Consider the following 24,700-nt stretch of genomic DNA (forward strand, 5'->3'; position numbering starts at 1 on the left):
AAATATTACATAAAGTAATACATTTTAGAAAAAAATCCTATATCTGGGATAGTGCCTGTTTTTGAGGAATTTTGATAATATAACAAAACATTATCCTACACAACTGTAGCCATTTCCTAACTGCACATGTCACTGTGTCACCTCCTCACTTATCGCTCATCCTAGAAAAGAGAGATGGGGTGGAGGCAACCTCCTAGTGAGGGACAGTGAAGACAGTGAGGGAGTGATTATCACATCTGGATCCTCCTCTGATCTCCTCGAGCCTGGATTTTGGGGATCTTGGTAGCCATTTGCCTATGACAAACATTCTAGTCTGTGTAGATGACTATGAAAACAGGTTATAAGCAACTTCTAAATTTACTGACTCTTATATACAAATTATCATTCCAGGAAACTATGGTTCTGACCATCCTATAGACATCCTACATATGATACAGCAGCAGCTCAGTAGGAAGCATCAGGGTCAAGAAAATACGTACAATGGGACATCAAGGAAATGATCCATGTAGAAGATAGAGCCTCTAGTGTCCAAGTGGATCTGTGGTTAAAAGAGAGTTTTGCAAGTTACTAATCCATAGGGCACTAGGTTACTGTTACTTTAAGAAAATATATTCATGTTTGGGGGTGGTGTAAAATTTTGTAACATAAAAGGCTTTACTTAGCATCGTTTAAAAAAGAATTCAATTTTGAAATTCTGTTTAGACAGAACTTTTCCAAAGGCATATCTAGTGAGTAAATGCATGCACCTACATTGTATTTCCTTTACCATGAGGCCTCTATCTTACTTGGACAGCTTACCTCATTTCTAAGTTGTCATTGCTGGGCCTGCCTTGAAATTACTCTTGCTTTCCTAAGCCAAAAAAAAAAAAAAAAAAAAAGAGAGAAAAGAAAAGGAAAAGAAGAAGAAGAAATCAACATATTTTAATGAGCTGGAAGAGCAAATGCAATCTCAAAAGATGGCTAGCTTCAGTCTTGCAGTTATTTAGAAAGAAAAATCTGGCTTCAAACATTGTTGTTTGCAGGCAGATCTGCAATTGGCTAGGACCAAGGATGGTGTTTAAAGATGACTCAGTTGCATGGCCAGTGGTCCACCTGACTTAAAAAAAGTCTCAGATACGTATTCATCACGTTGAGGTTCTACAGGCCCAAAACTGCTGCAAACTAGGAGGGGTTGTCTAGTGTAAAGCGATCTGAGACCCTGAGAAATGTGTCTTCAAACTATCTGAGCGGGAGACAGCTAAACCCACTTCCCTGTCAACGCCCACCTCCAAGTCCAGGCTAGTATTTGGGCAGAGAATTGCTAGGCGAGGGTCCAACTGGGGGCCTAACCAGGTGACCTTCGCCAGGCTCGAGTCCACTTTGGGATGTCCCTGAGGCCCTGCCCGGTCTCTGTAGGGTGCCACCTTTCACTCCAGCCCCATCTCGGGACACATCTTGGGACACGTTTCGCTGCGCACCGTTAGTCGGTCCACGGGACCACCCTCTCCAACCCACCTGGACGCCGTCCCGCCCCTACCGCCCCAGCCGCCCCACCCCGACCAGCAGCGCCACGCCCACCGGGGTCCACGGCAGGATGCCTTCTCCCAGCCTCACCTTCGCCCACCCGCGGCTTCCAAGCCCGCAGGGCCCCGAGCCCCGCCAGCATCCCCTCTCCCGGTAGCCGCAGGCCCCCGGCACCGCCACCCCTCCCCCGGCACCGCAGGCCGCCTCTGCAGCTGGCCGCGCGGCCGGCCCGCGCCCGCCGCCGCGCGCTGATTGGCTGCCCGGGCCGGCGGCGGCGCTCAGTGGCCGGCAGATTCGCTGGGTCAGGGCTGCAGAGGCGCCTGGCGCACCGGCGGGAGCGGAGGCGCGGCGCGCGACCGCCTGCCAGCCCGAGCGAGTGGCCCGGCGAGCCGAGGGGGTCCGCGCCCGCCGGGCGCCGCTGTCCTGGCCGCCATGTGCTCCCAGCTCTGGTTCCTGACGGACCGGCGCATCTGCGACGACTATCCGCAGGTGCAGATCCTGCGCGCCCTCCAGCAGCGCTGCTCGGAGCAGGACGTGCGGTTCCGGGCGGTGTTCATGGACCAGATCGCGGTCACCATCGTCGGCGGCCACCTCGGTGAGTGAGGCGGGCCCCGGGAGGGCGCGCCGGGGTCCCCGAGAGCCGGCCCGTGTGCGCGCGCCCCCGGGCCTCCCCAGGACAAGTCTCCTTGAGGTCGCCGAAACCAGCCTCTCTCCCCCGTGAGACCTTTTTGGGTTGGAGGTAGCTCCTCACCGTGAGAGCCTTTTTGACCACCAGCATCTGCCCGGAGGCCAACATTTGAGAGTGGGAGTTAGGGGACTTTGTTTTAGGAGGAACTCAAACGTACCTGAAGCCGCCTGGAGGTCCGAGGAAAATCAAGCTGCCAATCCCAAATTTGCAAATTCTACTTACATCGATACCCTGTCAGTTTAGATTTATAGAGTCCCACGTTATGTTTAAAAAATTGCCATTAAGATGAGTGTTTTAAAACTTTTCCGGGAGTGTGTAAGCGTCAGTAATGCACTACATAGAATATTATTCCCAACCTAGGACCCTACATATGGGGAGAAATCTGAAAAAGATTGGAATTGCCTCTCGAGTGTAAAGTGGGATACATCTTTGATAGGTTTTCTTTAAACTCATCCTCCACTCTAAAAAATGTTGAATTCTGATTCCAGAAAAGCCAAGATTTCAGGTACAGACCATTCTAGTCTCACTTATTTCTCCACTGCTGTGTCCAAGAGACTTTTTTGAGCAAGACATGGTTGTCATCTGTGACCCTGACCTCAAAGCGTTCATTATGGTTTTAGGCATTTTTAATTATTCTTAATGCAAGGAGTCTCTGACTTAGGAATCCATGGTTGAGGAATTCCCTCCTGGGTTGCAGCTGCTTGGGGGGGGGGGGGGCGGGTGTCTAAGACTCAAAATGTTTTAAGTCCAATTAACGGTGCTTCTTAGGATACCATTCAAATTATTTCAAACATACTTACTTAAATAGCTCGTAAGTTGTTACTTCTCTTTGGTGGGAGAAAGTATTCCAAGTTCTGAACTGGCTACTTACAAATGAGATTTTGAATATGACCTGTTTCTTAGTGGAGTGTATCTGTCCTAGATATTCCATCCAAAAATTTATCTAAATCCTTCATAAGTAATATCCGATTGTGTAGCCTAGTGGAGAAATACACTACAAACATTAGACGTCTTACATTTAGTCTAAAACAGTGCCCATCAACCGTGAAGGGGGCTGCCATCTCTCTATCCTTGACTTGCTATCACTCTCAGTTAGTTAATGTAGAACTAAATTCCTGAACAGGGAATCTGCAGACCTGGATTCTTATTAGCTTTGCAGCTAACAAGTATATGACTTTGCCTTGGCCAAGTCACTTTATGTCTTTGGATCTCAAGTTTCTAGTTTCTAAAGTCATGGTCTAAGTTCCCTCCAGCTCTGCATTTCCGTGTCAGTACCATACATAGTTAAATGGAACCTCGGTTATGGGAGAGGTTCACGACCCAAGGTGTGATTGACTGTTACTGATCTGGACCTAGTACATACCTCTTTCAACCCCAGGGCTGGTTTGTTTGCCCTTCAGCTTTTTTATTTTATAGCTTGTCATGATGCCTTTACATTTTTTTAAAAATCCTCACCCAAGGATACGTTTATTGATGAGAGAGAGAGAAACAAACATCAGTGTGAGAGAGAAACATCAATTGGCCTCCCATAGTGCCCCCACTGGGGATCGAACTTGCAACCTTTTGGTGTACAGGATGATGCTCCAACCAACTGACCCACCTGGCCAGGGTAATGATGCCTTTTTTAGATACAGTAACCAAAATTCCACATGCTCCTGTTATAGACCCATCACACATGCTGTGAAAGAGTAGGGAAACGCTCGCTCTTTTATATCTGAAGTCCCATTTTAAGGAATTAACCCTGGAAAAAGAGAACATTAAATTCTAGAGCTGCAGGAAACATTTAAACCCTCTGTCTAGTGTCTTAAAGTTTTACTGAATTCGTGTATATTTCAATCAATTCATGAACCAGGAGGGTTTTTTTTTTTTAAGATTATTTATTTATTTTTAGAGAGAGAGGGAGGGAGGGAGAAAGGGAGAGAAACATCAATATGTAGTTGCCTCTAGCACATCTCCCCCTGGGCACCTGGCTGTCAACCCAGGCATGTGCCCTGACTGGGAATCAGACCCACGACCTTTTGGTTCACAGGCCGACACTCAATCCACTGAGCCACCTCAGGCAGGGCAGGAGTTACTTCTTTTTAAACTACAACAAAATGTACATGGTTATTTGCCTAGTCAATGGAGAAATTGAAAACATGTATTTTTGATGCGTTTTTTATTTTTTGCTGGTTCAGAAGTAGCCATACGTATATCATAACACATAAAACAAACCTGTTAGATAATTATTTCTGCCATCTAAAGCATTAAAATGATTTCTTTGTTGTGTGGTAGATTAATTAAAGCCCAAGCAAGTGAATTCCCTGAGAAGAGTGAACTCGTTTGCTTCGTTCAATATTGTAATAGTGACTAGACTGGTGCTGAAACATTTTTGAGTAAATAAAGATTATGGTCTCTATTTCCCAGTTTCTTACATAGTCAAACTATAGAAAACCCTTGATGATTTGCTAAGCCAAAATATCCCTCTTGAAAAAAACACTAGCACTCACTGTCTCTGAAATACAGAAATAGATGGTTCTAATGACATGCATGCTGTTCCCCATTTCAGAGTATGGAATGTGAGAGCTGGGAAGGACTCTCAGATCATCCATTCTCATGCCCTCATTTCACAGATGAAGAACGTGATGATCGAAGAAATGAAATAACTTGCTCAGTGTCATCCAGCTAGTTCGCAGCAAACCGCGTTAAAAACTTGATTTCCCAGTCCCCAGCCCCGTGATACGGAATAAGTATGCTTTGGGACATCTGCAGCCTGCAGTACTTTTCTCAGTAGATGTGGAATTGGACCAAATTGAGGCTAGACAGTGACTTTGCGAAGTAATTTTATAGTGTAGGAAGTTAAGGTACCACCTTTACAAAATCTTCCTACCTTTCTTTCTTTCTATTCCTTCTGGATTTTGGTAAAGGAGTAGATGAAGGAGTCAGTGCCTCAGGAAGTTGCTTAAATTCTTTCCTGAGGTTGGGAGGCCCAAATCCAGAGAAAGGATTTCAGATTATATCTGGAAATAGGATTCAGACAAGAGATTAAAAGTTATGCATTTAAAAAATAGAGTTATTTTAAAGATAATACGAGTAAACTGAAAGTGCTGTGCAAATGCAGGGTTTATGATTATTATCGTTTTTAGCCCAGAGGTCTACCCTCCCCAGCACAGATTTGGGTGGGGAGACTCCTGGAAAAAGTGCAGTGACCTTCAGGTGACTGAAGCAATCCTGTAGAAAACACTGCCTTTCTGCTGGGTGGGGCGGTATGAGAATCATACCCATCTTCATTTGTCTCACAGAAACCTCAAGTTCATTTATTCCTTCAACAAATGCTTATTAACTATTCTCAAAAGATATATATATATATGGTTATAGTGTCTATTGTGTGCTAGGCACAGGTCTAGGTTCTTTTTACATAGCAACTCAGGAACATCGATAAGGACTCAGCAGAACCAGAATTTCTGTTTCCTCTCTTCCACGCCAGCCCACGCATCAGCCTACCCTGGCTTCACCCTACCCCGTGCGCTGAATTTGCTCTGCCATAAGCTGCCCATCTGGTCCAGCTTCCTCCCTCATGAGAAACTTTTATTCATCCTTCACATCCAGCTCAAGTCACTCATCTCCATAAAGTCTTTCTTAAACTCCCGACCCTGCCCCCAAGCAGTCTCTCTCTTTCATCTGCTGCCAGATAACATTGCGCATACCTTTTAAAGTAGCATTCATCATATTTTATTGTAATTTATCTATTTACCGAGTTTATCTTCTCTTTCCCGCTAAGGGACTGGGGATTCCTCAAATGTATTCTCTATAATCGCTCCAGTTAATGTTTGTTGGATGACTGAGTGAAGTGACTTGAAGGGTAATTTGAAATATGTGAGACTTTACTGTGATTAGCTTCTGTGTTCGGGAGATGACGATGTGTAAGTGTTTATGCGATGAGCCATTATATGAGGACAGAGTCATTAGTGCAAATTAAGTTCTCTGACCACCCACAGGCCTTTACGATGAACTGTCCCCAAAAGCAAGTATAGTCACGAACTCAGGGATAGATACCAAGACAGAAAAAAGTAAGTTTGCCCTGGAAATCAGGGTATGTTATAGCTTGTCTCTGTCAAGCAGAATGATTCAGCATTCCTTCCCTTTACTTTCAGAGCCCAAAGCTGGTGACCAGCGGGCAGTTTCTAGGTCAGGTTCTTTAAATTAAGGTGTTCTGGGATACTTTTCCGGGGTTCTTTGTTGTACTCAGCTGAGTAAGACGAAGGTTTGGGTCAGGGGGAAGCCTAACTAAATTTATATGAGGAAATGGTCTTACTGCAGCCTTTCAAAAGTCATGGAGAAAGGGTGGACTGCTGTTACTGTGCAAGAAGACGGTAGCAGTACGGGTACCACGCTAACCTTTGTGCTCAGACATCAGCTTTAACATCAGTGCTTCCAAAAGGCCAGTGCCTGACACCCTGGAGTCTGAATAAGCCACCATACAGCACTGGTGGAAAGGTCGGAGTGCGGGTGGGAACACCTACCACGTCATGTCTCCAGACTGACGTGAGCACTGCATGGATATGCTTTGCCCCATGGGTCCACGTTTGTATCTGTGGGTTGACCTCAAGGACTAGACGGGGTTTGGGTGTGTATTTTATGTTTAGGTTTCTAACAGTTTTTAGGGACACCTCATGAAGTGTGTTGGGAAGACTTTTAGAACCATAGATTGGGATCCTTAGTGGAATTCAAAGCCCTATTTATGGATTTCTGAACCGCCTGCTGTTGCTACCATAACATCTCCACCGAAGTTATTAGAGTTGCCTGGATGAAGGGGTAGAGTCACCATCGAGAAGTCCATGTCATCCCCACCCATCCACACCTCCTAGTCACTCCCCTGACTAGCAGGGAGTCCACTGACATCCAGCTATGTCCCTGCTGGCGTCACCTCACTCACTTCCCCGAGACACGTCACCTTAATAGGGGTTCATGTTGTTTTAACAAAAGCCTATAACATGACCGTAATTCTTCTATGTGATCCTTCACTATTAAAAAAAAACTCAAGGACTGTGAGAAAGGGTTAAATTTAAGTTACTTTGCACTGAGGTTCGAAGAGGAATAATGATTTTTCATTCCTATAACTCTATTATTAATACCTTATACCTTTTTTGTGTCTTAATTTTCACAACAGTCCTATTCATTTACTTATTTCAGGCACCAAATATTGAGTGCTTGCTCCGTGCCGGGCACTGTGCTAGGGACTGGAGATACAGAGGAGAGTAAGAACAGACACAGTCTCCACCCTCATTATGATTTCATTCCTTCATTTGCTCAACAAATACCTGTTGACCGCCTGCTTTGTGTGAGATACTGTTCTGGGCACCAGAACAAAACACAGGGAATTCTTGCCTCTCAAGTAGATTACATTGTAGATGGGGGCGGGGATATTATAGAATTGAAACAAGGTAAGTAAAATATACAGTGTGTTGGTGAGAAAAGACTAACGAGGAAAAAAGCAGGGAAGGGGGAGAGCACCTTTCTGGAGTCGGAGAGGGGATTGCAATTTTAGATAGAATGGCTGGAGTGCTCCTCACCCAGGAAATGGTGTTCAAGTAAAGATCTGAACGAGGCGAGAAAGCAAGCCGTTTAGATATCTGGGAGTGGAGGAGTTTAGGCAAGAGGGAATGGCAAGGAGACCAGTGGGGCCAGAGCCGAGAGAGCCAAGGGACAAGCGTTAGAAGAGGAGGTCGGAGGGGTGGGGATGCAGAGGGAGCAGGTATGTAGGCCTTGTGGGTCATGGAAGGACTTTGACTTTTACTCTGGATGAGCTGGGAGTCACTGAAGGGTTCTGAGCAGAGGAGTGACATGACCCGACTTATGTGCACGGGGTCATTCTGAACACGGTGTTGAGAACAGACTGGTGGCAGCAAGGGCAGAAGAGGAGACGTTGCTTAGGAAGTGTTTGCTACAATCCAGGAGAGAGACGAGGGCTGCTGGACTAGAATGATTTCAGGGGAGGAGGTGAAAAGTGACTGGGTTTCAGATATAATTTGAAGACAAAGTTGTCAGGATTTGCCTACTGGATTAGATGTTGGGTGTGCAGGACAGACTAGTCAAGGATGACTGCAAAATGTTCAGCCTCAGGAGCTGGTAGAACAAAGTTTGCTATTTCCTCATGTGGATAGGGTGTGAGAGGAGTGGGTTTGAGCAGATGGTGAGGATCAGAACTCAGTCTGTGGTGCCCATTAAACATCCAAGTGGAGATGTCAAGGAGACAGGTGATCATACTGATTGGGATTCAGGGGAAAGCCCTGGCCCGAATATATCAAAAGGAGGAATATCTCCCTACACCTCTCAGGGAGTGACTATGCATAGAGGAGAGAAGAGGTCCAAGGACTGAGCTCTGGTGCGTCGCATTGTTTGTGATCAGGGAGAGTAGGAGGAAGCAGCAGACTCCTGAATAAAGGAAGTGAAGGGATCCAGGAGAGTGTGGTATCCTGGAAGCCAAATGGCAGAGGTATTTCAAGGAGATGTGATCCGACTGTGTCAGATGTTGCTGGTAGACCAAGTAAAATGAGGAATAAGAATTGACCATTGGATTTTGCATTAGTGACTGATAAGAGCGGTTTTAATGAAGTGATGGAAACAGTGAATGTACACACTGTCTTAGGAGTTTTGTTATAAAGGGAAGGTGAAAAATGGGTTGATAGTTTGCTGTGGACTAAATGCATCCCTTCCGAATCTCCAATGTGATGATATTTGGAGATGGATCCTTTGGGAGAAAATTAGGTTTAGTGAGGTCATGAGGTAGGGTTCTTATGATGGGATTAGTTCCCTTATAAGAAGAGACCAGACAGCCTCCTCTCTCTCTGCTGTGTGAGGGCACAGCAAGGAGGCAGCTGTCTTCTCTGCAAACCAGGAAGAGGGCTCTCACCAGAACTCAGCCATGCAGATGTCCATCTTCCGGACCATGAGAAATAAATGTCTGTTGTTTATACCACCCAGTCCGTAGGACTTGGTTATATAGCAGCCTGAGCTAAGACTTGACTCAAAGGGAGAGGCCTTTCTTAGAGGAGGGAGAAATAGCAGCCTGTTGTATGCTGGTGTGAGTAATCCAGTAGAAAGAGAGAAGCTGACAGTGTAGGAGAGGGGACTTGCTGGAGCAGTGCCTTAAGTGGACAGGAGAGGTTGGGATCCATTGTATGTTTGAAGGAGTTGGCCTAAGCTAGGAGCAGGGATACCTTAGCTATTATAATAAGAGAGGTGGTAACCTATATGGCACAGACACAGGCACAGAACTAGATGTGATCGTGGGAGCTGATGGAGAAGTTCTTTTCTGATTGCTTGGGGTTTTCTCATCGAAATAGGAAGAGTGAGAATGAGAAGTAGGGAGGAAGTAGTAAGGTTTGAGGCAAGAAGAGAAATGGTGAAATAGTTGTGTAGGGTTGTGGGAGAATGAGTGGAGTAGGGAACTATAACGCCTGCCAAGCGGCAACGAGGATGCCCTTGAGACCCAGTCAGCAGGCTTGTGTGTTTTCCATCCAGACAGGTTCCGCTGGCCAGGGGGGTGCACAAAGGAGGCAGGGAAGTCAGTCCAGTCTAACCAGGGCTGTGATTCAGCCAAGCAAGACACAGGCACGGGAGTCGAGGGTTTATGTTACAGCGCTTGTCTGTGGAACTGAGATGGGGTAGGAGGGATGGAGGGTATGAAGAGGGTGGGGACAGTGGAAAGATGAAGTAATGGTGCAGGGTAGTCGCCGATGGGGCCCAAGTATGTCTGGAGTTGGGATGCTACGGGGAGGAGCTAGAAAGATAGAAGACAGTGGTTGCAGATTGGAATTATGATAAGCACATAAAGTCTAGAATGTAACTGAAGGGGGTGGCTGAGGTGGGGTCGTGGACAAGGCCCTTGGAGAAAAAGAGGTCAAGAAGAGAAGCCTGGGTATCAGAAGAATTTCCACACAGATACCAAAATTTTCAATATCTGTCACAGTGTGGGAAGATCAGTGAGTCAGGAGCTAGGGCTTCAAGGGCAGAGGGAAGAGGCTGGGGTCCTTAGCTGGCTTGCACAGGTCGGGGCTGCGCAGTCTGACGAGTCAGGCTGGCTGCTTCAGCGGGGAGGGAAGGAGAATGTTCTCGAAGTCACAATGAGGAGCAACGAGCACATCTCTCCTGCCTCTCTGCCCAGTAATCCCGAGTGCCAGGGAGAGAAAACAGCCACAACTTGGGAGGGCTGCTAGGGAAGCAGTGTTACTGGGGACAGCTGGGGTCCGGTGGGACCCAGAAAGAGAGGGTGAAGGGAACACTCACTGAAAAGGTTGAAGATAAGGGATTTGCTGCCCATTGAGTCCCCAAGGGCACAGTGGAGATGGGAAGGAGTAGCTGATGGGAGTAGAAAAGGCAGAGTTAGAGCCAGGTGCAGCTTAGAAGGCAGGGGAATTACGTGGCCGTGGAGACTGGAGTCTCAGGTGATTGATGGCAGAGGGATGAAGGGCTTGATGAGATTAGTCTCATGGTTGCAAGAAAGATCCAGTTGGTGAGGTGGGGAGGGGAGAGGGTGGGGTTTGGGCGTGTAGTTTCCAAGCTCTAGGACCCTTTCATTTTACGGAAGAGGAAACAGACCCAGAGAGATTGTTGTGTCTTGCCAAGCCGTTAAATGACAGCAAGGAATTACATCAAGCCTCTGGCTTGGAGGCCACTTTGCCATAATTGTCTTTCATCTCATGTTGTCTCGACTTCTTGAAATGCCTTTAAAAATAGGCTAGCCCTGAGATATCCCTCAACTCAGTGCTTATAAGATGCCATGCTGTTCCTATCGATTTGTCTCTGAGAGGTAGACATTATGCATTTATTACTCTTACACATTTCTTCTGAGCCCAGAGGCACCATGAGTTAACATCTTTCTGAAGCGTCCCTTGATTCCCCCTCAGAGATCATCTGCTGCTCCCTCCGGCGCTTCGCGCATCGCGCTGTGAAAGGTCGCCTCCTCTCCCCACCCCTGCCCGAGTCAGACGGATAATCTTGACCCCAGGTGCTCCGCAGAGGTCGTTCATCACAGCTATGTCTTGTCTTGTCTTAAGTTCCAGGGACTATAGTCTGTTTCATCCACACACCTCAACCCCCATTCCTAGCCCTTAAGATGGTGCCTGTTCTTTAGCTATCAGTGGTCCTTCCACGTCCCTTTTGTCCTTATCACTTCATGGGGTCCCACTTCTAATCATCAGCACCCGAGTCTCTGCCTGAGGGCTTCCCCTGTCACAGGAGCCCACTTAGCCTGCAGATGCTTGGCAAGGCAGACGTGCCACGGAGCAGCGCTCCACCAAAGACTGAGTTGCTGTATTAAAATTCTAACTCGCCAGCTCCCTCACCCCTCGGTGGGATGTCTGAGGTGTGTGCACTGAGCCATTTCTTATTGTTGCACAGCAGGACTAAGACCCAGTGGCCGAGGTGGTCGCTCACTCGATAACACACCCTTTATTGCCCCTTCTCTACTCTGCTAACATGTTTCCTGACATCAGCCACCATAATAATAAACCCCCTGCACTTCAGTCCTCACCTCTGGGAGTGCTTCTGGGGAAACCCAAACTAGCACTGGCTTGGCCCAAAGCAGGTGCTAAGCGAATATTGGCTGAATGCAACAGTAAATGTATGTTGAGTGAATGAATGAATGAATGAATGAATGAATGAATATCTGTGTATGTACGTTTCTCCATACGGAGACTGTATGCTCGTGGTAGGCAAAGACTACCTGGTACGTCTCTGTGTGCCTGCTTAAGAGTGTGTGTGACTCATTCCAACAGTTCGGTAACAGGTGCCTTGAATTAAAGGACCTCAAAATATCAGTTGATGGAGAGAGAAAATGGCCACATAATCGCTGGGTTTTAATGAGGTGGAGGTGAGATTTATTTGGGCATTGTAACAAAGAACTTTAAAAGAGCGGACAAGTGGCGATGGCATCTACTTGATAAGAATAAAAAGGGCTTCCTCATGAGAAGAGTAATCTCCCGATGAGAAGATGCTGAGGGTAGGCTAGACAGACCCGAGGGAAAACCTGGAACGTGAGAGGAGCGAGATCGTGTTTCAGACGACACATCTCCCTCGTAACACAACATTAAATGTGGAGCCCTTAATGGATTATCCACTTACTTTATTTGTACTATTGATTCCTTCCTGACAACTTTCAGAGCTTCGCTACCAGCCGCTGTTGTTACCTGATCCTGCTAACACACCGTGACTCTAAAAGCCACCATGACTGAGGTCCTTGCTGTTCTCACACTATGGTGGCCTGCTATTTTCTTGTTTCTGCTCTTTGCTTTGTACATGAGGGTTTTGGTGTTTTGTTGGTTGGTTTGTTTTCTGACATACTAGAAAGCTATTTAGGGTTTTGGGGTTTTTTTAAGATTTTATTTATTTTTTAGAGAGAGGGAAAGGGAGAGAGAAAGAGGGAAAGAAAGATTGATGTGTGAGAGAAACATCAATTGGTTGCCTTCACATACCCCCAACTGGGGACCTGGCCCACAACCCAGGCAGGTGACCTGACTAGGCATCAAACCGGTGACCTTTCAGTTCACAGGCCAGCACTCAACCGACTGAGCCACACCAGCCAGAGCGAAAACCAGTTTAGTTTTGAAGTTTTCTTTGTGAAGCTAAGGATGTGTGTGTGTACACATAAATTAGTGCTGTGCGTGCACAGGTTGAGAGGGTGGTGACCTATTATGTATCAGTTCTGTGTAAAGGTGAAGACTTTTGCAGTCAGACCTATGGCAGGGATCCATAGTACAAAACATCACTAATTTAAGTGAGATAATAAATGTGAAAGTGCTTAGCAAAGTACCGAAAACACAATAGATGCTCAATAAAAACGCTAGCCATGTTTGGATTTGATTGACTGCATCTTTCATTATCCTTGCTTCTTTTCCCTCTTTGATATGAATGGTTGAGAATAGGGTTTTTTAAAGGATTTTATTTATTTATTTTTAGAAAGAAGGGAAGGGAAGGGAAGGAGAAAGAGAGGGAGAGAAAAATATGCAAAAGAAATGTGGATTGGTTATCTCTCACACACCCCCAACTGGGGACCTGGCCTGCAACCCAGGCATGTGCCCCAACCAGGAATGAAACCTGCGACCTTCCAGTTTGCAGGCCAGAGCCCAATCCACTGAGCCACACCAGCCAGGGCGGGACTATTTTTTATTTATTTATTTATTTTTTAATTAAAAAAAATTTTTGAGAATGTCTTTTAATATTTAGAGCTCTACTTTCCAAAAATGGTTTGCTTATTTCTAAAGCCATTTCTTGGTATTACAATTCTTTGCTGTTGTACATACAAATACGGAAGTCTAGTTTTGTAGAATTAATTTAATCTGATATATAGATTAGAAAACAGGTTCAATTCTTTGGGCAAAGTCATGCATTTTCTATCTTGTTTTTAGTATATTAAAATATTCCCAAATATAAATAATAGAGAGTTCAAAAGGAAATCAGAACATAATTACCCATGAAAGTAGATTATTCTTTTTAGAAGTAATATGGAGAAAATGTTATTGAGACTAAGTAGTAAATATCCCAGAAGTAACTCCCTTCACCCTGCCCTGCTCCCTAGTTCAAGGTGATGCCCGAGAGCATGACTGCACTTAGGCTCATGAAATCCCTTGTGATTTGAGGGCATGAGCCTCTCACTGGGGAGGGGTTTCCTTCCATTCCCTGGCAGCCAAGCAGAGCCCTGCCCTCCCTGAGAGCTTACATCAGCTCTTCATTCTCTTGGCTTGAAGCCTGTAGATTCCAGAGGAAATGGTAAGGATCCTGGGAAGGGTAACACACTAAGGTCCATCCTGTGTTAAGTCTATCAGGTCCTTTCCTAAGGGGAGAGGGGTCCTTTCATGAAGAGAGGGAGTGGGATTACTTAAGTGGTTGAAGGTCTCAAAATTCGCTGATGGGTTTGCCAAGAGCCTGCCTTATACAGGTTGTCCTTGGCCATGTCTGTGTGGAACTGCTGTCCCCACTGAAGCCCCCGTGAGTGGCACCCTCTTGTCTACTGCTTCTAGAAAATGCGATACAAACTAAGTTTAGACAGCAGAGGACAGGAATGAACACGGGGCAGGTGGAGTTGCCCAAAGCAAGAATGCTGGAGCTGTGTCGGTGGGCAGAGAAGTAACCGGTTGTGTGAGCACTGGGTCCCTAAACCTGCCGTGTCCCTCTCTGCACAGAGCTGGACAGCCGGCACAGTCAGAGCCCGGACCTGTCTAACCTTCTGGTAGGCCATTTCCCTGCCCTTTAACCCATTCCATTCTTCATTTATTAAGGGCTTCAGTTGGAATGAGCCAGGCCCAAAGATTTACCTTTGGAGAAGAGAGATGAAGTCCTGGTAAGACTTCCTAGGTATATGTGAATCTGCTTGTTGAAGCTGAGCTGTCTCTGTCCACTTGTGGTTGATGTTTCCAGAAACAATGGAATTCTTTTTACTTTGCCTTTGGAAGAGTAGCTGTCTGTCTGTGGTCTCATGTTGGGATCTAAAAGCCAGGCGTTTCTGCTGCTTCTCATTTCTCTAGGTCACTTTTGTGTTGCAAAGCTGTTTTGCTCATCAGGTGGTACCAGTCTCCATCAGTTGTCCTCCCTTGCTTAGTGGAACGTCTGTGCAATGCAAATGCCAGTGCCTTCCATGCCGTGTACAGTACTTTATAGTTTCAAAGCCTTTTTTTATATATTACCTCCTTCTGTGACGTTGTCCTGGGCTGTTGCTTTTTCCCTGAGTGTTCTGTATTTCCTCACCATTTGCATCAACTTGAATACTTTTCTTGCTTCTGTCAATTTTGAGGATACTCTACAGGGCTTGCTTTTTTTTTTCTCCTTTCATATTATTTCCCACAGGGCCTATAAATGGCAATGGAAAAGTGTATGGAAATGGTACTATTTTCTGATGGCAAAGTGAAGATAATCCGAATGCTCTTTATAAATCATCCGTGAGAATTATATTCCAGTTCCTTGGGTTTACACTATCAGAAGAAGCAGTAAAAACAATTTCTCTTAATGGTCACACCTACTCCCTTTTTCAAATTGATGAAATATCTCCTGGAAATGGGAGGAAACTGTGCAAGGTCAATCCATACTGTATTTTGTGTTTTTGTTTTGCCTGCTTTTGTTTTATTTCACTTTGCTGCTTGTTTTTGTATTACTGTTACTCATTTTCACACCCGCTGGAGAAAGAGTAATTTCAGTAGCACCTTCTGTTTTCTTGGAATTATGAGGTTGCACAGAATACCACTTATGAAGTGGAAGGTACTTTAGGTGAAAGCCTATGAGATGGTTCCGCAACTGCGTTTCAGAGGGATTTTTAGAGCGTTTTGGAAACCCCTTTAAGGTTCACTAAGGCAGACAAAGTTATTCCCTGAACTCAGTTCTCTTTACACATCCCCTTTCACATCTCCGTCACTCCACCCCCAGATGCCTGGGGCACCGTGGACGCCTACATAGCTACCTGCAGTAACACACACCGTAGGGTATCGAGGTTGGAAGACACCGAGCAGGTTGCTGTGAGCCTATCTGACCCTTGCATTCCTTCTGTGCCATGCTCAGGTGACCAGTGAGCCTCGGTTCATTCCATCCTAAGTCACTAGAAAAGCATCCCTTTTGCTGATCCCAAATCTGTCTCCCTGTAGCTTCGGTACAATTCAGCAGATACCAAGTGCCTATCACGCACCAGGCGCTGTTCTAGGGGCTGGCAGCACAGAAGTAACCCGACATAGACAGCCGCGGATGGCTCTATCTGCCGGGGTCCTAGAAGACAAGGCAAATAGTTCTCCAGGGACACCGCACAGATACTTGAAGACTGCACTCCTGTTCCTGCGAGTCCTCACTTCAAGTGAATACTCCCAGCTTATCCCGTGCAATACAGCTTCAAGTCCTCTTGCTATCTGGACCAATTGTCTTTGGATGCCTTCTGGTTTCAATATTGAATTGATTTTTAAAAGTTTTTTTGTTATGAACGTAATGTACACTTGCAGACATTTGGGAAAATACAGATAATTATAAAATAGGAAATCATGTGTAATCTCATTATCCACTGTTACAGTGTTGGGATATTTTAGCTTTCTAACTTGTATTTATAACTTTGTACCCTGTTTTCTTCCCTTAACATTGACATTTTCACATTCATTATATTCATGAAAATCACTTAAATGCTTACATAACATTTCAGATAGACTTTCAATGGTTAAGTCTATAACCATTACACTTAAAAAAGTAGTAAGGATCCCTTAAGTGAGCTATAGTGCTCTCTTTTCATTAAGTCTCTGGCCTCCTAAGTCACTAAGCCAGTACGTACAGGCATAGTAATACTGTGCTATTACTAGCACTGTAAGGAGGGAAGATGCTGGATTATATAATCTCTTGTAGATTCTTCTAATGTGGGTTGTTCTTGACACGCTGCCTGTTGTCCCCTGTTCATTCTTTTGCGTTTCCTCATGATCATGCTCTGCCCGTGTGTTTGGAGCACAGACTTGACTGTAGCTTCCGTGTTACGAGAGGACATCCAGTGCCACCTGCCAGGCTGTCTTCCTGCCAGGTCCCATCTTGAGGAACCTGTTGGAACCCGTTGCTCCGGTGGGACCAGACCACAGAGCTCACTTCTGTCCTTCGATTGCAGGCCTACAGCTGAACCAGAAGGCACTCACCACCTTCCCGGATGTGGTGCTCGTTCGCCTGTCCACACCCACGCTGCAGTCGGACAGTGACATCACGGTCCTGCGGCACCTGGAGAAGTTGGGCTGCCGCTTAGTCAACCGCCCACAGAGCATTTTAAACTGCATCAACAAATTCTGGACATTCCAAGAGCTAGCTGGGCACGGGGTCCCCATGCCAGATACCTTCTCCTATGGTGAGTGTCCTATGAGGCTGGAGTTTATCTTTCCCAGTGGCATCTCTAGGTTTTCTCTCCCCCTAGTAGCCCTCAAGTATCTTGTGGTTTTCTATATGGAGCTGTTCATTTTAGGCAATTCAACATCTTGAGTCTTTATCATGTCATTCCCTGTCTGAAATGCCTTTGCTTCTTTCTCCCTGCAATTCATTTGTTAGATATGTATCTGGTACACACTACGTGCCGACCACCCTGCTAGGCACTGGACCACAGCCTCAAGGCATTCCAGGTCATCAGAGGCAGAGGACAGCAAGTGAACAAGTTCAGTGCAGTGCTGTAAGCGCCATGGTAAGAGTTAGTGTTAGGTGGTAAGGGGATACGTAGGAGAACTCCTAATGAATTTAGAAGATATTGAGGAAAGCTTCCCAAAAGAAATAATATCCAAGTGAAGCTGAAGTTACCCAGCTAAAGTGGGGTAGGGGGCGTCAAGCAAGGGAGTAGTCTAAGCAGAGAGCATGACCAGTTGGTGGTATTTTGAGTAGTTGGTAGAGCATAAGGGAGATGAGTTGAGACGTCAGGCTAGTAGGATAAGAAGTAGCCATATACCGGAAGTTATTGGGCTTTAAGCAAGGAGGTGGCCTGATCAGAGTTCAGAATATCACTTTGGTGACACTGTGAAGAAGGAATTAGAAGCAGTGACAAGATATTTATATGGCAGTGTTTTTAAACCATTCACAGAGCAATGATGGTCTAAACAAAAGTAGCCATAGTAAGAATGAAGAGAAGTCAACAGATTCAGGAGTTACGAAGGAAATAGAAATAGTAAGACATGTTGGTGGATTGGGTAGGAAGAGTATGGAGAGGAATCAAGAGCGACTCTGGTTTCTGGTTTGGGCAACCAGATGTGAAAGCAAACGCTCGCTGAGACTAGAAACATGGGAGAGGAGAGACGGGTTGGTGGGTAGGGGTGAGGGATTGTGGGGGAGAGATGATTTCAGTCTGGGACATTGTGGGGAGCTCCAGCTACAGAGCACCACCATCCCCCAGCCGCCATGGATGAGATCAAGTCTACCAAGACAAGATCTGTGTTGGGAGGAAAGGTGGCCGAACTCTCAAAGGAGGATGGCCAGGAGCCTCTTACTCAATGGGCTTTTAGTGGCTTTAATTTGCACAGGAATACAGGTAAAGCTCATCAATCATTGTCAGGCAGTAATGATCAAACAATAGATAACATACAAGGAACTATGAGGGCTTATTCTGAGTCAGGGTCCGTTAGTAAAGGGCTATAAAAATTTGGGGGAACAAACTCATTTTATGCTTGGACCCTTTTCAGAAAATTGAGGACATTCTTAGCAAAGCAGGTTTCACAGGGTTTTATGTATTCTTTCTTAGGCCCAATCACCCTGGGGGGAATCCGCCCTTTCCAGCACAGGGCTGCACCGCCCTCCAGCATTGTTTCAGGCTTAAGTCGGGCAGGGGAAGTAAGGCAGCCAAGAGATTAGGAGAATTCTCACAGACCGAATGAGGACTCAGGCTATGTCAAATCTGAGGGGTGAGGGTCCATTACCCCCCTTTCCTATAGCCCCCGCCAAGCCCTTCCCTGAGGGCCCCTTTGCAACCGTGTCTGTCTTAGGTCATCCCTCCTTTAGGGAATCTTACCAGTCATTGACTAACCAGTCATCTGCCCGGGGCCAAGCAGGGTGAAGTAAACAGGGGCAGAGGCAGTGCCCCTACAAGGAAGATAAGCTTTGTCTCCTTAATGGCTTATGGTCCCAAGGTCTCTTTACTCAGCCTTAGCCACAAGGGGTTACAGTTTCTGAAACCAGGCAGGGTGGTTCCCAACAGGACATGTTCTCTTTGAAGTATCCATAGTATATGCAAGTAAAAATATTCAGTAGGAGGCAGATAAATGGATCTGGAGCTCCTGAGGGAGGTGTAGACTAGGGAAGGGGAATTTGAAGCCTTTCTTATGTTAAGTGACCTCACAAGAATGGATGGGATTACTCAAGGGGACTGTGTAGAATGAAGAGGGCTGAACTGTACACCTACAGTGGTTGAAATGATAAATTGTCTGTTATATATACTTTACCACAATAAAAAATCAAATTTAATAAAGGAGGATTTAGGAGGGGCTCCTTTAGGAAAGGTAAAGGAAGAAGAACCTGTACAAGAGACTAGTGGGAGCAGCTGGAGAGGTGACAAGTGAAAGAGAGATGACAGAAGCCAGTGACAGAGATTCCAGGAAGGCAGGTACAATGAAACATGTTGATGGATTCTCAAAGGACAAGTAACGTCAGCACTGAGACGTGTGTGTTGGGTTTGGCAACAGGTAGTTTACTGAATACAGCTTCAGTGTAGTGATGGGGAGAGAAGCCAAATTGTCCAGGATGTGGAAACAAATGGGAAGTGAGGAAACGGAAACCCCTTTGAGTAGCTTGATTGTAGGGATACAAAGTTATGGTTAAGGGATGAGGCAGGGTCAAGGAACAGGGGGGTTATTTGTTTAGGATGGGAGAGAACTGAGTATGTTTAAAATGGTGTCGGAATTAGGAACGGGGAGATTGGAGGTACAGTTGAGAAGGGGGCACTTAATGGTGCAAGATTCCCGAGGAGGCGAGAGGGAAAGCGGCCCAAAGTACAGGTGCGGGAGTGCCTGGGATTGGAAGGACCCTCTTTCACTGTAGTAGAAGGGAAGAGGGAGAGGATCTCTAGAGAGGAGTTAAATTCATCAGCAGGTATCAGGAAATTGGGAGTTACCTTCTTATAAAACATCCTCTTTTGAAGATGCCCCTGGTTATCTCCAATGCCTCTTCATTACAAAAGGAATCATTAGCACTTTCGTGATCAAAACAGGTATCAGGATTCCAGGATATTTTTCTTTGCAAAAATGGACGAACTGCAGGCAGAATAATGGTCCCTCAAATGTGCAAAGGGATAGGAAATTAGTGAAGTTTGTAAAAATAATTTTGAAAGATTTTAATGCACATTATTATTATTCGTGTTTTTAAAGTAAGACTTGCAGGAGAATAGTGGAGACAGTCTAGCTTGTGAGTCGTGCCTTAACTGTGGATGAGACAAATCCCCAGGCGTGGTTTCTTTCGGTATTGGTTTTCTATCACTATATAACAAACTAAACACTTAGTGCTTAAAATAACGCCTGCTTACACGCTCAGTTTCTGTAGGTCAGCAGCGCAGCCACAGCATGGCTGGGTTCTTTGCTCAGGTCTCACCAGGCCAAAATCATGGGGCAGCAGGGCTGTGGTCTCCAGGGTCTTCCACGCTCACTGGTTGTTGGTATTTAGTTCCTTGCAGTTGTAGGAACTGGGGTCCCCCCTTTCTTGCTGGCTGTCAACCGAGGACCATTCTCAGCTCCTCAAGATTGCCCACTCACCCTAACTTACAACATGGCAGTTTGCTCCTGCAGGGCCAGGAGGAGAGTCTCTGACGCCTCACCTTCTTCGGGAGGGCTCCCCCAATTATGCGAGGCCCACCAAGAATCCTCCCGCCTTGATTAACTAAAAGTAGACCTAATCACAGGAATGATATCCCATCCTATTTACCGGCCCCTCCCACACTCAAGGGAGGGGATTGGACAGGTGTGTGCACCGGCAGGTAGGAATCTTCAGAGCCATCTCGGAATTCTGCCTACAGCGGCCATTTTCAGGGGAAATGCGCCTGCTCAGCGTATGGGATTGTGGTGACGATCCCAAGAACTAGAGCGTGAGGAGCCTTTGCCATATTGAAGTCCCTGATAAATGTTGGTTTCCTTATCTGTCTGCACCCACCTTTTATGTTACAGGTGCATAGCGCATGCCTGTCGGACTGAATGGGTTCAAATTTCTTTAATCAGAGAGGCAGGAGGCCTTGAAAAAATTCCCACAGAGGGTGCCGTACTGGGCTGCCCGCTCCTGAGCATCAGCCTTACCTTCACTGACTTTCACCTTTTCTTGGCAGGTGGGCATGAAGACTTTTCAAAGATGATTGATGAAGCCGAGCCCCTGGGCTACCCGGTCGTGGTGAAGAGCACACGAGGACACCAGGGTCAGTGCTGCTCCTGGGCTTCCTTTAGGGCTGCAGCTCTGCCAATAAGACCCCCATCAGGCCTGCAGAAGCACTGCTGGGAGGAACAGAGCTCCCCCTGGAGGCGCTTTCCGTGTAGTCCTGACCTCCCTCCCCTCCTCACTGTCCCCATCCTTCCCACCCTTCCCTGGACGATGGTGGCAGAGCCCTGACTTGACTCTGGTCTCCCTCACTCCACTGCCAGTGCATCCTCTATTCCTTTAGGGGAGTAATTTCCCTGAAACAGATCTGTTCTTGTCACTCTGTTGAAAAACCTTCTCGAGTGCTTACGCTGCCTACTGGACAAAGTCCACATTCCTCCTCGTGGCACTGACAGGCCTGGATGAAGAGCCTCCACCTTCCTTTGCAGCCTCTCTGTCCACATGACCCTCTCATATCCATTCCAGACTCCTTCTCTTACAGAGGCCACGTGTTTTCCTCTCGGAAACCTCTGCTGGGAATGCTGTCGTCTTCTGCCCTCTAGTGAACTTCTGTTCATTCTTTTTTTTTTTTAATTTTTTTCCTTCTATTGATTCCAGAGAGAGGGGAAGGGAGAGAGAAGGAGGGAGAGGAATGTCGATGTGAGAGAGAAACATCGATTGGTTGCCTCCTGTACGCGTCCAACTGGGGACTGAACCCACAACCTAGGCATGTGCCCTGACAAGGAATTAAACCCACGACCTTTTGGTCTGCAGGATGACACCCAACCATCACAGTCACACTGGCCAGGGCTCTGCCCATCCTTTAAGACCAGCTCCAGATGTCATTTCTTTTCCCTCCATATCTCTGGCCTCCCTCCTGCCCCTCCAGACAGAATGAATTGCTCTTCCCTTTGTGTGTCCACGGCACTTGGTCCGTGATTCTGGCCCAGTGCTACACTTGGTGACAGTTATGAGTTATGTGTCTTTTGCCCTTCTGACTGTGAGCTGCTCGGGGTGGGAACCAGGTCCCCTCTGTTCCCCTCTGTCTCTGTAAGGCCTACTGAGTGCTCAGTACACAGTAGGGACTCAGTGAATGTAGAAGACAGATGCAGCAGAAAGCAGCCCTACAGTATGTGAGTGGGCACCTCGTGATGTCACCCAGATGGCATACATAAATGCTCAGGGCACCTGGAGTGAGAAGGGGGTACCCTGAACAGACACGTGCTGAGCAACTCCTGTGACGTGGGGACTGTGCAGTAGAAATGAACTAGACAGTCACCACTCTCTAGGAGCTCCCATATGAAGAGGGGATGCCCCTGCAGCGGGCATATCGGGACTCCTGAAGTGTGGAATTTGAACTGGAGGAAGTGAGTTGAGCAAATAAGCAGAAGCAGGTGTGAGCAAAGCAACCTGTGAGCCTAGAGGGGTCCCACTGAGGAGTGAGAAAAATGAGTGTGGGTGGCAGGGTGGGGCAGTGCCAAAACGCAGCGTCTCTCAGCGAGGTTGTCTTTAATTGTGGTAAAATATATACATCATGAAACTCACCTAATATTTACCGAGTACCTACAAAGTACCAGGCCCCGTTCTAGAGGACACAGAAAGGGCCAAAACAGAGAGTGCTGCGGCAAGGCAGGCAAGCACAGATCAAACAGAATGCATGGTGTTTTTAAACACTTTCAAAGTTGAGATAAAATTCACACAAAAAATCACTGATTTGAAGAGTACAGTTCAGTGGATTTTTGTATTTTCTCTCTTGTGTACAACCACCTCCATGATCTGATTTCAGCACATTTCCATCCCCTCAGAAGGAAACCCCGTACCTCGTAGGAGTCACCCCAATTATCCTTTCCAGGCAACCACTTTCTTTTCTTCCTTTTTATTTTATTTTTTTTAGTTTTCTTTGTTCCTATTTTTGTTTTATTGTATTTATTCCCGTTACCATTTATCCCCCCTACACCCTCTTCTGCCTTCACACGCCCACCTCCATGCTGCCCCCGCACTGCCCCACAAGCAACTGCTTTCTGTTTCTGTGGATTTGCCAATTTTGGACATTTCATATCAGTGAATCATATAATTTGTGGCTTTTTGTGTCTGGCTCCTTTGACTTGGCATATTTTCAAGGGTCATCTATATTGCAACATATATCAGTACTTTTTTAAAAGTATTTTTTAAATTTATTTTTGGAGAGGGGCAGGGAGGGAGAAAGAAAGGGAGAGAAACATCTGTGTGCAAAGGTACATCCATCAGTTGCCTTTCACACGCCCCCACTGAGAACATGGCCCGCAACCCAGGTATGTGCTGGGACTGGGAATTGAACCGGTGACCTTTTGGTTCACAGACCGGCACTCAGTCCACTGAGCCACACTAGCCAGGGCACAACATATATCAGTACTTTACTCCTTTCTATGCCTTACTATTCTGTTGTGTGGGTGTACTACATCTTGTTTCTCTGTTCTTCCGTGGATGGACAGTTGGGTTGTTTCCATTTTGTGGCTACTGTGAATAATGCTGCCGTGCACATTAGTGGATAGGTTGTTGTGTGAACACACATTTTCATTTCTCTTGGGTATATACCTAAGAGTGGAATTTCTGGGTCATGTGGTAATTCTGTGTTTAACTTTAGAGGGGCTGCCAAACCATTTTCCACATCAGTTATGCCATTTTACATTGCCGCCAGGACTCCACGTCCTCCCAACCCTCCCTCCCTTCTTCCCTCCCTCCTTCCCTCCCTCCCTCCCTTCCTTCTTTTCTTTCTTTCCTTCCTTCCGTCCTTCCTTTTCCTTCCTTCCTTCCTTCCCTTCATTCATTCTTGATTTGTTTTACGATAGCCATCTTAGTGGATATATGTGGTATCTTACTGTGGTTTTTATCTATGTTTCCTTAATGGCTAATGATGTTGAACATCTTTTCATGCGCTTATTGGCCATTTGTATGTCTTCTTTGGAGAAATGTCTATTCAGATCCTTTGACCATTTTCAATTGGATTATTTGTCTTTTTGTTGAATTTTTTAAGAGTTATTTATTATGTTCTGACTATTACACCTTATCAGACATATAATTTAAACATGTTTTTTCCCCTACTCTGTAGGTTGTCTTTTCACTTTCTTTTTTTAATATTTTATTGATTATGCTATTACAGTTGTCCTAATTTTTTCCCCTTTGCCCCCCTCCGCCTGGTACCCCCTCCCCTCCAGCAATCACCCCCCTTAGTTCATATCCATGGGTGGTGCATGTAAGTTCTTTGGCTTCTCCATTTCCTATACTATTCTTAACCACCCCCTGTCTATTTTGTACCTACTAATTATGCTTAATCCCTGTCCCTTTTCCCCCTTTCTCCCCCTTCCCCCTCCCTACTGTAACCCTCCATATAATCTCCACATCTGTGTTTCTGTTCCTGTTCTAGTTGTTTGCTTAGTTCTTGTTTTTGTTTTTTAGATTCAATTGTTGATAGTTGTGAGTTTGTCGTCATTTTAATGTTCATTGTTTTGATCTTCTTTTTCTTAAATGAGTCCCTTTAACATTTCATGTAATAAGGACTTGGTGATGATGAACTCCTTTTGCTTTACGTTGTCTGGGAAGCACTTTATCTGCCCTGCCATTCTAAATGATAGCTTTGCTGGGTAGAGTAATCTTGGTTGTAGGACCCTGCTTTTCATGACTTTGAATATTTCTTGCCAGCCCCTCTTGCCTGCAAAGTTTCTTTTCAGAAATCAGCCGATAGTC

General features: G+C 46.0%; 1 protein-coding gene and 1 long non-coding RNA gene across 2 annotated transcripts in view; one reads left to right on the forward strand and one right to left on the reverse strand.

The window, feature by feature from the left end:
* Positions 1-477: 477 nt before the first annotated feature.
* LOC139440769 (uncharacterized) lies at positions 478-1,642 on the reverse strand. The gene is made up of 3 exons (XR_011650923.1): positions 1,594-1,642; positions 799-850; positions 478-538 (listed from the first exon to the last, which is right to left on the reverse strand). It is a non-coding gene; the product is annotated as an uncharacterized lncRNA (long non-coding RNA).
* A 191-nt stretch (positions 1,643-1,833) lies between these two features.
* RIMKLA (ribosomal modification protein rimK like family member A) overlaps positions 1,834-24,700 on the forward strand; it is a 29,507-nt gene continuing 6,640 nt past the window's right edge. The window contains exons 1-3 of the mRNA XM_024554835.3: positions 1,834-2,098; positions 16,788-17,018; positions 20,952-21,038. Of these exons, the coding sequence (XP_024410603.1) occupies positions 1,936-2,098; positions 16,788-17,018; positions 20,952-21,038 (481 nt within the window). The 5' untranslated portion in view covers positions 1,834-1,935. The remainder of the gene's footprint in view (positions 2,099-16,787; positions 17,019-20,951; positions 21,039-24,700) is intronic.

This window comes from Desmodus rotundus, chromosome 3, assembly GCF_022682495.2.
Source record: "Desmodus rotundus isolate HL8 chromosome 3, HLdesRot8A.1, whole genome shotgun sequence".
NCBI classification, from domain to species: domain Eukaryota; kingdom Metazoa; phylum Chordata; class Mammalia; order Chiroptera; family Phyllostomidae; genus Desmodus; species Desmodus rotundus.